At 46.1% G+C, this 11241-nt stretch overlaps 1 protein-coding gene across 1 annotated transcript; it reads left to right on the top strand.

Annotated features, from left to right (window-relative positions):
- Positions 1-1671: 1671 nt before the first annotated feature.
- Positions 1672-5959, top strand: LOC309809202 (histone lysine demethylase PHF8-like). Its single transcript, XM_082630105.1, has one exon. The coding sequence runs from the start codon at positions 1799-1801 to the stop codon at positions 4844-4846; it is 3048 nt and encodes a 1015-aa protein (XP_082486231.1). The 5' UTR covers positions 1672-1798; the 3' UTR covers positions 4847-5959.
- The last annotated feature ends 5282 nt before the right edge of the window (positions 5960-11241 follow it).

Here is an 11241-nt window from a genome sequence, read left to right as displayed (position 1 = left end):
CAGTCATGAAAAAGAAATTTCATCAGTGCAAAGTTGACTGATGACACTCACTACTCCAGCCTCGGGTTCAAAATGAGACTATTCTCATAAATAAATTCAAGCAATATTAGTTAAGAAGTTATATGTGTGTTGGGCTCTAAAGCTGAGAGTAGTCAGACATGATTCCCTGTCTGAAAGAGCTTGCTGCTGGTTAGGGTAGGAGGGGGATGGGGAGGAGAGACAGATAAGCATACATAACAAATAGAATATAGTAAGCATATAATGGAAGTATGCACAAAATTGTTTAGGAATCTAGAGCAGAGTAGACTAACTCCCCTAGACACACACAAGTCAAGGAAAAGTTTCTCATCCCAGGAGCCCTTCTCATACTGTAAGATGTTTTATGCCTTCAACATATAGGTCTATGTCCTTATTTGTCCTTTCACAGATGTTTTCTTCTTGGCAGAAGTCCTTAAGTGTCAGTGGACCTCTGGCTTTCTGAGCTGTAAATCCCTCTGCTCCACCTATTATGTTGAAGTAGAGATTATATGTTGTTTTTTGATATATGTTGTTTTTTTCCATCATAACTGAAGCCTTAGGGAAAAAAACTTCCTATTGCTAAAAGCTTAGATCTTGTCATTGTTGCCGTGGTATGTAAAACAAATAGAAAACAAATCACTTGTAGTCTCCTTTGGAAATGAGTAGCCCAAAAGATGGGACAATTCTGAAAAGCCAATACTTACAGTAGTCACTCTTAAAGTGCTGGGGTTATTGCAAAGACATACACTCGTCTCTTGACAAAGCCACAGGAATCCCTATGGGCTTTGCAACCTACTGGAAAGAATGGGCAAAAGATGAATGTATCTTGAGAAGTACCCTAGAAAGGAACCACCACTAAACGTGTTATCATACCCATAGTATTTTCACTTGTATAAGTAGGAAAACTATGAATGAACCATTCTTGTATTCCCGAGTAGCTTTCCTTTTCTGCACATTTTAGAATCAATGTCCAATATCATCTGACTACTTACTTCAACTTGTCCTTATGAATTTGATGACACTTAAAGACTGACTAATCCATTTATCCCAATGGGCATTCCAGGCAATTGTCCTTGTTTATTGCCATCTTCAAATGATGGAAAAGCATTAAAAAAAATGAGAGAGATTGACTACTCTGAATTGCCCATCACCGCCACCGGGCTTCTCCCGGCGATTTTTCGGGCTGTTTTTTTCTCCAACCGGGCCGCCGGTTCATCTCCTTCCTCGTTGGTTTGCTCGCGGCGATCTCCTGCCGGCCCAGCGACGCCGCCGCTTGCCTGTTCGTCAGGCGGCCGCCGGCCTAGGCCCGAGCCGCGGGCTCCAGTAGGCCCTGACGGCCGGGCCCGGGGCAGAGCTGTGGAGAAAGCTGCCCTGAAGCACCGCTGGGCGGCCAGGGCCGCGCGACCCAGCGGGTGGCTCGAGAACAAGGCGAGAAAGGTTCGCCGCGTTGCCATGACGATCTCAGAATTCGGTGCGCGTCGCCGAACCTTCGCTGAGCGAGGCGCTGAGCAGCTCCGGAGCGAGCCTGGCCGCCGGGCGCTTTGGTGGGACTGAGCTCCGCGGGCGTGAGGAATCCCTGCGGCTTTGCGGATGAGGAGGTCCCTGTAGGGTTCCGGACCGAGTACGTTCTTGTCAGGTTTGGGGCGTGAGGAGGTTCCTGTCAGTTTGAGAGGCGTGAAGAGATTCTCCCTTCGTGCAGAGAGAGTGCGTGCTGCCGCCTCCCGCTCCCTTTGACGCTGAGAACCGGGCCCACCGCAGGACGCTCCAAGGCCAGGCGAAGATGGCCTCGGGACCGGTGTATTGCCTCTGTCGGCTTCCTTACGATGTCACCCGCTTCATGATCCAGTGTGACATGTGCCAGGACTGGTTTCATGGCAGTTGTGTTGGTGTTGAAGAGGAGAAGGCTGATGACATTGACCTCTACCACTGCCCCAATTGTGAGGTCTTACATGGGCCCTCCATCATGAAAAAACGCTGTGTATCTTCAAAAGGCCATGATACACACAAGGGGAAGCCAGTGAAGACGGGAAGCCCTACGTTCATTCGAGAGCTTCGGAGTAGGACCTTTGACAGCTCAGATGAAGTGATTCTGAAGCCCACTGGAAGTCAGCTGAGCGTGGAATTCCTGGAAGAGAATAGCTTCAGTGTGCCCATCCTGGTCTTGAAGAAGGATGGGTTGGGGATGACGCTGCCCTCACCATCATTCACTGTGAGGGATGTGGAACACTATGTTGGTTCTGACAAAGAGATTGATGTGATTGATGTGACCCGCCAGGCCGACTGCAAGATGAAGCTTGGTGATTTTGTGAAGTATTATTATAGCGGGAAGAGGGAGAAAGTCCTCAATGCCATTAGTTTGGAATTCTCTGATACCAGGCTTTCTAACCTTGTGGAGACACCCAAGATTGTTCGGAAGCTCTCATGGGTGGAGAACTTGTGGCCAGAGGAGTGTATCTTTGAGAGGCCCAATGTGCAGAAGTACTGCCTCATGAGCGTGCGGGATAGCTATACCGACTTTCACATTGACTTTGGTGGCAGCTCGGTCTGGTACCATGTGCTCAAGGGTGAGAAGATCTTCTACCTGATCCGCCCAACAAATGCCAACCTGACTCTCTTTGAGTGCTGGAGCAGCTCCTCTAACCAGAATGAGATGTTCTTTGGGGACCAGGTGGACAAGTGCTACAAGTGTTCTGTGAAGCAAGGACAGACACTTTTCATGCCTGCAGGATGGATCCATGCTGTGCTGACCCCCGTGGACTGCCTTGTCTTTGGAGGGAACTTCTTACACAGCCTTAACATTGAAATGCAGCTCAAAGTCTATGAGATTGAGAAGCGGTTGAGCACAGAAGACCTCTTCAGGTTCCCCAACTTTGAGACCATCTGTTGGTATGTGGGAAAGCATATCCTGGACGTCTTTCGAGGTTTGCGAGAAAACAGGAGACACCCTGCCTCCTACCTGGTCCATGGTGGTAAAGCCCTGAACTTGGCCTTTAGAGCCTGGACAAGGAAAGAAGCTCTGCCAGACCACGAGGATGAGATCCCGGAGACAGTGAGGACCGTACAGCTCATTAAAGATCTGGCTAGGGAGATTCGCCTGGTGGAAGATATCTTCCGACAGAACGTTGGGAAGACAAGCAATATCTTTGGGCTGCAGAGGATCTTCCCAGCCGGCTCCATTCCCTTAACCAGGCCAGCCCATTCCACTTCAGTATCCATGTCCAGGCTGTCACTGCCCTCCAAAAGTGGTTCAAAGAAGAAAGGCCTGAAGCCCAAGGAATTCTTCAAGAAGGCAGAGCGAAAGGGCAAGGAGAGCTCAGCCTTGGGGCCTGCTGGCCAATTGAGCTATAATCTCATGGACACATACAGTCATCAGGCACTGAAGACAGGCTGTTCCCAGAAAGCAAAGTTCAACATCACTGGCACCTGCTTGAATGACTCAGATGATGACTCGCCAGACTTGGCCCTGTTGACGTCTAATGGCAGTGCCAAGAGAGTAAAGAGCTTATCCAAGTCTCGGCGAGCCAAGATCGCAAAGAAGGTAGACAAGGCTAGGCTGATGGCAGAACAGGTGATGGAGGATGAATTTGACTTGGATTCAGATGATGAACTGCAGATCGATGAGAGACTGGGAAAGGAGAAGGCGACTCTGATAATAAGACCAAAATTTCCCCGAAAGTTGCCCCGTGCGAAGCCTTGCTCTGACCCCAACCGAGTTCGTGAACCAGGAGAAGTTGAGTTTGACATTGAGGAGGACTATACAGCAGATGAGGACATGGTAGAAGGGGTCGAAGGCAAGCTTGGAAATGGGAGTGGAGCTGGTGGAACTCTTGATCTGCTCAAGGCCAGCAGGCAGGTGGGGGGACCTGACTATGCTGCCCTCACCGAGGCCCCTGCCTCTCCCAGCACTCAGGAGGCCATCCAGGGCATGCTGTACATGGCCAACCCGCAGTCCTCATCATCCTCGCCAGCTACCTCCAGCCTGCAGGCCTGGTGGACCGGGGGGCAGGACCGAAGCAGTGGGAGTTCCAGCAGTGGGCTGGGCACAGCGTCTAGCAGTCCTGCTTCCCAGCACATCCCAGGGAAGTGGCCCATCAAGCGGCCATCATACTGGAGAACCGAGAGCGAGGAGGAGGAGGAGAACGCCAGTCTCGATGAACAGGACAGCTTGGGAGCATGCTTCAAGGATGCAGAGTATATTTACCCTTCTCTGGAGTCTGACGATGATGACCCTGCTTTGAAATCTCGACCCAAGGAAAAGAAGAATTCAGATGATGCTCCATGGAGTCCTAAAGCCCGTGTGACCCCAACTCTACCGAAGCAGGACTGTCCTGTGCGTGAGGGGACCCGGGTAGCTTCCATTGAGACAGGCTTGGCTGCAGCAGCTGCAAAGTTGGCGCCGCAGGAGCTACAGAAGGCCCCAAAGAAGAAATATATCAAGAAGAAGCCTTTGTTGAAGGAGGTAGAACAGCCTCGCCCTCAAGAGCCTAATCTCAGCGTGGCAGTACCAGCCCCAACTCTGGCCACTACACCCCAACTTCTCACCTCCTCCTCGCCCCTGCCTCCCCCTGAGCCTAAACAAGAGGCCCTCTCAGGAAGTCTTGCTGACCATGAGTGTACTGCTCGTCCCAATGCCTTTGGCATGGCCCAGGCAAACCGCAGCACCACACCCATGGCCCCTGGTGTCTTCTTGACCCAGCGGCGCCCTTCAGTTGGCTCCCAGAGCAATCAAGCAGGACCAGGAAAGCGTCCCAAAAAGGGCCTGGCTACAGCAAAGCAGAGACTCGGCCGTATCCTGAAAATCTACAGAAATGGCAAAGTGCTTCTGTGATCCCCTTTGTGTCCTGCCCCTCACCCCTTCACCCCCATTGCCTTCTCCGTTGTCAATTCTCAGGGCACTCCTGGATCCTACCTGCCCCGGACAAGGTGCTGAGGCGCATTGTCCTGCTTTCTTGGAACTGACCAAAGGCATGGACTCTCCCACGGGCCCCTTCACCTACTCCCTCAACTCCCTTCCCTGCTTCCACTGGAGCATCCTGCCCTCCTTTTCCATATCTCTGAGTAGCCAGTAAATGGGAGAGGTTTCCAGCTGACTAGAGCCCTCTTTTCTGCTGCCCCAATCCATTTCCCTTTCACCAGCTTTGTCTGCCCTTTACTGTCATCCCCACTTAAAGCTGGAAAGCAGGATGAGGAGAGGCATGAGGAGAGCCTGGGCCCCTCGGTATTTCCCTGGTCATGAAGTGGGAGGCCCAGTGCTCAACACTTTCTGCGGCTCCAGCCCTGTCTCCAGAAGCCTGCCCACCTCTGCCCATTCTCCTGCCTCCTCTTAGCCCAATGGATGTGTCCCACTCAAGCCTTGTTCCTGGCAGAAGCCTCTGGCCTCTGCCGCCTCTTGCCAAATGCTTCATGGAAATAAGGAGGAGGGCCCAGAGTCTTCGTACTGCCCCACCGTGGGCCATTTCCAGAGTGGCCTAGAAAGGCCATGGGCTGACTTCATTCATCCTTGGGAAGAAGAGAGATTCCTGTCACTTCTCAAGGTGGGGAGAGGACCAACACCCAAGACTTTGACTGAGACTTTGTAGCCCATTGGAGGAAAGAACTTTTGGGTGGCCACAGATGAAGCCACCTCTGCCAGGGTGAGCTCCAGGGATTTGCCTAGAGTTTGAGGTGCTACAGAACATTATCCACATAGCTTTGGCTGGGCTCCAGGAGGCAAAGACCATCTCCCAAACGCCTTGAAAGCATCTGCCACTGAAGCAGATAGCCCTTGCTCTACGGCCTGATCCCTTCACCCGTACCACAGAGCACAGCCTGGACCTTCTGGAGAGGATGTGGCAGGACAGCTCACCCCAGGTTCTCCATCAGGAGCCTCCCTGCTTCTCTCCCCACCTTGAGGTCTTGGTCTGAAGAAGACTTCAGAACTCACATCTTCACTCCTGGACCTTTACACTCCCAGATGTCAGGTGGACGCTCAAGCAGAGTGCTGATGTGGGGGGAGCCCGAGCCTAGGAGCGGAGATGCCCACCTGTAAAGGAGCAGATCATCTGAACCTCCCACCCCCTCTTCCCTTTGTGAGTGTTTCTGTTGTCCAGACAGTGCCCACCCCCTCCCTCCCCCTCCCCCAGCTCCCTCCACCTCCACCTGTCTTGCCTCCCTGGTGACCTGGACTGGATGGAGAACGTCTCCCTCTCTCCATCTCGGCACTGCCCAAGTGGAGGGCTTCATTGTCTTCTACCCCCCACTTTAACTTCACCTCAGTTTTCCCAGTGCTTCTGGGGAACTTAACAGCTACCGTGCAGGCCACAGGGAATATGTGAGGCTTCCCTGGTCGTCTTCGTGTCTCCAGTTTGTCTTTCTTTTCTCCACAGCCCGACATTTACTCTCCTTCCTTGGAATCAGGGGTCCCTTAGCCCCATATCCTTTTCCTATCTTGGGGGCCCCAGGGGCCGAGCAGTCCTCCATCTATACACACCAAAGGCAAAAAAGCCTGGCTACCTCCCCCTTAGCACGTGAGGTTCCCACTCCCCTCCCCTCTGTTTCTGCCCAGCTTTGCTTTTCTTGGGGATTTCAAAGCAACAGTGGGTAGTGAGGGGAGGGAAGGAGGGCAGCCCGTTTCCCTGTGTAGGCAACTGCCTGACTAGGCCCTGACTGCTGTAACCAAGACCAGGACCCCAGCCCTTCTGCCCATTAACACCCTCCTCCCCTTGATCTTTCAAAGGCAGCTAATTGCTAGCATATCCCCCCTGGTTCCAGGCCTCTTTCCCTTCTGTTTCTTCATTAAAAGTTTTGTGGAGCTGAAACCCAACCTCCATTTGACTGGGTTTCTGATTAATTTAGTTGGGCTCTCAGAGCTGGCTGTTTGTTGTTTTGTGTTTTAAATGAAAAGCAAGTTTACCCTCAGATTTACGCTTTTCCAAAGAGGCTAATGTGCTTTTTTTTTTTTTTAATGTTTCAGGTTCTAAGTGAAGTGAGTTGGGGAGGGGTTGGGAGTGGCTGTAACCAAGGTTTAGAACATGATGACAGAGTTACCACTGGTCTCCAATCCCCAGCACAGAGCTGGGGCTTGGATAGGGGGCAGGGAGAGAGGATTTCTATTCACCTTTAATATATTTTTACAAAAAAGCAATTTAAAAACAAGCCCACCGCTTCTGTACATGTCTAAATATATTTTTAGAAGTGGGTAGGATTGTGAATTTCTGATGCAGGGCCTTTTTATAAACAGGTTAGAATAGCATCATACAGACTGCTCTGTTGGTTTTGTTTCCCCTGTTTTTTTCTTATGTTGTGTTACTAATGTAATTTATATATATTTTTTAGATCCTCCCTTTCCTATAGAGATAAAAGTGATTTATCTTGGCAAAAAAAAAAAAAAATGAGAGAAAGTAATTATTTTTACAATCTGATCCTAAATGTTAAAGAAGCACCCTATTCTTAAAGGCTGGCCCCATCATTTGCAAATTAATGCACTGCTGAAGATGCAAAGTATCTATATAACTGCTCTCAAATTTCATGAAAATTAATCGGAAGTCCTTTTAAATGTCTTTGAGAATTGCTTCAAGTGGCAAAAATCAGAAAATCTACCCATGGGTCACATCAGCTAATTGCTATTTACTTCTCCACTAGTCATTCTTTCAGCCTAGTCTGCAAGCGCACAAAACGGAAACAACTCTCCGGATGACAAATGCCAGTCAAACCAGTTATTTAGCGTCATGTCATTTTAAAGGACCCGTTGGTTTCCTGAATATTTTTTAACAAGTCAGAATGATGACGTAATGGATTGATTCCAGATGTAACTTGTTAAAATTATTCTATCAGTAAGTTGTACCTGCCATATGCTCCCTCCCAGTTGGTATTGGGGAGCCAATAGGGGAATAAGGATAGACTAGTGTGAAGAGAATAGAGGGTGACAGTCAGTGTATGTGTTTGTACAAGCACACTGTTTAGGACAGATACATGACAATGTGTAAAGCTAAGTGTTGGAAAAAGAACCATGTTCTACTATTCTTACCAACTAACTTACTCAAGGAAATTCCCTTAGCAGCAAACTGGGGGGAAAGAGGAGAATAAATGTGAGACCATATATATGAAAATAATGTTTGGTAAAATGTAGGTGCTAATCAAATGTGTGTCATTGTTAGAGAGAGGCTAGCCTGTGGAAATGAAACCACAGGGTAAGATATCAAACTAAGCAAAGTTATGTGTTTAACAGAGTATTAAATCTTTCATTAAAGTGGTTTGATGGTGGCTTTCTTTTTATCGAAATGCAAGAATTAGTGTGCCATTTTCCTCTTGCAATTATTAGTAAGGTTCAGATTAAAGATACATATTTCTTTCCAAGAATCTCTCCAAATTGCCCTAAGCAAGGGATTCTAAATGTATGTTACAACAGAATATATAGTTTTTAAGATCTTCTAAATAAACATATTCATAAGATGACTACTTAAATTTCAAGTGCAAGTTGGTAAATTGTCTTTAAGAGAAATGTTTAATCAAAGCATTATTTTCTAGACTGGCACTATAAAAAGTTTTACTAAAGGTCAAAACTCCCAGTCCCAAGTAATTATATCGTCAAGAAAAGAAAAAAAGTAAATGAGCAGACACTAGCTAGGCTTTTTAAAATATATATTTTTAAAGTCTTTATACATATATATGTATAAAAATATATATTTTTAAAGAGTTGTCCTAGGATTTCTGGTTGGGACGGCAATGTCACACACCCTCAGCTGCTATAAAGCTGGGGTGACCATTTCAGTTTATTATCTTATTATACTTATATCTTATTATTACTTACTATAGGACAGCTGGAGCCCAACTACACTGGTCTTTACCTTCACTTCGCTTCAGCCACTCACTTCAGAGGCTGTGCTCAGAATACAGAGCTGCTCCACCTCTGAAATCTGAAGCCTGAATATCCCTCTTCCCGACTAGTACCTTTCAGTGTCCCCTTTCTTCCTCCTCTTACACGTGTTTTTTCCCTTCAACAGGGCTTCCGTTTTCTTCATTTCCAACCAGTCTTTTGTCTCTCTACCCCTCGTCTCTTCTTTTTTTCTAACCTGTGTATACCCTTGATTCCTTTGCATCCCTCTCCTTTGTCAGCATTTGCCCAAAAAAGTTCTAACACAGGATCAGTATAATCATGACCGTTCTTTTCTCCTACATTCAGTCAGATGAGCACTGAAGGAGAAAAATAATAACTAGCATTTAACAAACACTTTGCTACCTGCAGCACCATCCTAAGTGCTTTGCATGTATGAACTCATTTTATCCTCACTAGCCACAGGGAGATTTTTGCCCATTTTACACACAAGAAAACGGTTTCTTAAGGGTTAAGTAACTTGTACAAAGTATTACATCAAATAGAAGACACCGTCAATTGTAGACATCTCATTATCTGAGAAAAGCAAAAGAAAAGATTGCAATTCTGATTGTAAGGTGCCTTCAGTTGATAGATAAAACCTGATTTCAGTGGTGTTAAATGTGAAAATTTCCATCTAAGAATCCACCAAATATGACACACGAGGGAGATATGGTGCAAGACCAGGCAGTTTGGAGCTTCGTCCATATGCTATCCTGCCTCATAAAAACCAAACAAGCATGCAAAATGGATGCGGTGGATGGACCCTCCTATCTCACTGTCCTGACCTCACTCCAGAGAAGAACAGGGATGAGACTGGTGATAAAAGAGAATAGTGACTGTTGTCATCCTTAGAGGGACTGGATTTCAGGGTAGGGTGTGGTATGCTTGTGATTTCCTTCCTTGTTTTATTAGCACTGATTAAACGACTAGGTGGTCTAATGGAAGACATCCTAAATAACCAAAAAATTCTACTCTTTTTGGTGAGTGAATTTTTGCGTCATTTGTTTTCTGTACGGAATGAAACCATGAGCTTAAAGGTCTTTTCTAAAATAACTTCCATAGATGATATGGACTTATAAATTTTTTTTTACTTGAAATTTAAGTAAACAGGGATTAAGCGTAATCCTCTTTTCTTTTCTTCCTTGTTTTTGCGGTACGCGGGCCTCTCACTGCTGTGGCCTCTCCCGTTGCGGAGCACACGCTCCGGACGCGCAGGCTCAGCAGCCATGGCTCACGGGCCCAGCAGAGCCGCGGCATGTGGGATCTTCTGGGACTGGGGCACGAACCCATGTCCCCTGCATCGGCAGGTGGATTCTCAACCACTGCGCCACCAGGGAAGCCCAATCCTTTGTTCTTGATATAATCTATCAGTCCGTTGGCCTTTTGTATGCGAGTATGTATTTATTTATTCAACTACTTATTTATTTAAAGTCCTATAAATATATCTATGAATCTACTACTCAGTGTGATAATTAGAGCATTGACAGTAGTTAACATTACCTGGGAAACTTTTCCATCTTATCCATTGGACTCTTCACTCTTCCCTTCTAATGTAATTACTACCTTGACTCTTATAATAATCATTTCATTGCCTTTTGAAAGCATACCTAGTTTTATAGTTTTACATATTTCTAATACACATGTTGTTTGGTTTTAGTTATTTTAACTTTATAAAAAGGGTATTGAAATTTTATGTATAATCTTAGGAGACTAATTTTTTCTTCTCAATATTATATTTATAACACCATACATGGTGTTCCAACTAGCTGTACTTCATTTTAACTCCTGTGATAACCAATTGGGTGAACATACTACAGCTTATTTATTTATTTATTCCCTACTTTTTTGGCATTTGAAGAGTTTCTGGGTATTTTCCATACGAATGGTATCTCTGTAAACATTCTTATATATATATTTATTAGTGGACAAGTGAAAGAATTTCTCTGGTGTTTATACTGAGGGGTGTAATTGCTTACTCCTGGGGTATATCAATGTTTAAGTCCTTTCTACAGTGATTGTACCACTTTTAATCCTTAATTTCAATAATTTTCTAAACTCCAGGATTTTAAGACATTTATTCAATGAATAGATTATTACCACAAATCATAGAATAATAAATTGGTAAAGCAGAAAAGAATTTTGAGATCATCCATTTGGACCCATTTAATTTGCAGAGAACATTGATATGTAGGAGAGTTGAAATTATTTGCTCAAAGTTCTAGAAAGAAGGGGCTTTCAGATCTATCACCAAGTAGATTATGCAACCATCATTGTATCCTTTTTATTTTTAACATCTTTATTAGAGTATAATTGCTTTACAATGGTGTATCAGTTTCTGCTTTATAACAAAGTGAACCAGTTATACATAT

Source organism: Mesoplodon mirus, assembly GCF_964341445.2.
Source record: "Mesoplodon mirus genome assembly, chromosome: 8".
Taxonomy (NCBI): domain Eukaryota; kingdom Metazoa; phylum Chordata; class Mammalia; order Artiodactyla; family Ziphiidae; genus Mesoplodon; species Mesoplodon mirus.
The sequence above is the reverse complement of the archived record's forward strand: the minus strand, read 5'-3'. Positions and strand labels throughout refer to the sequence as shown.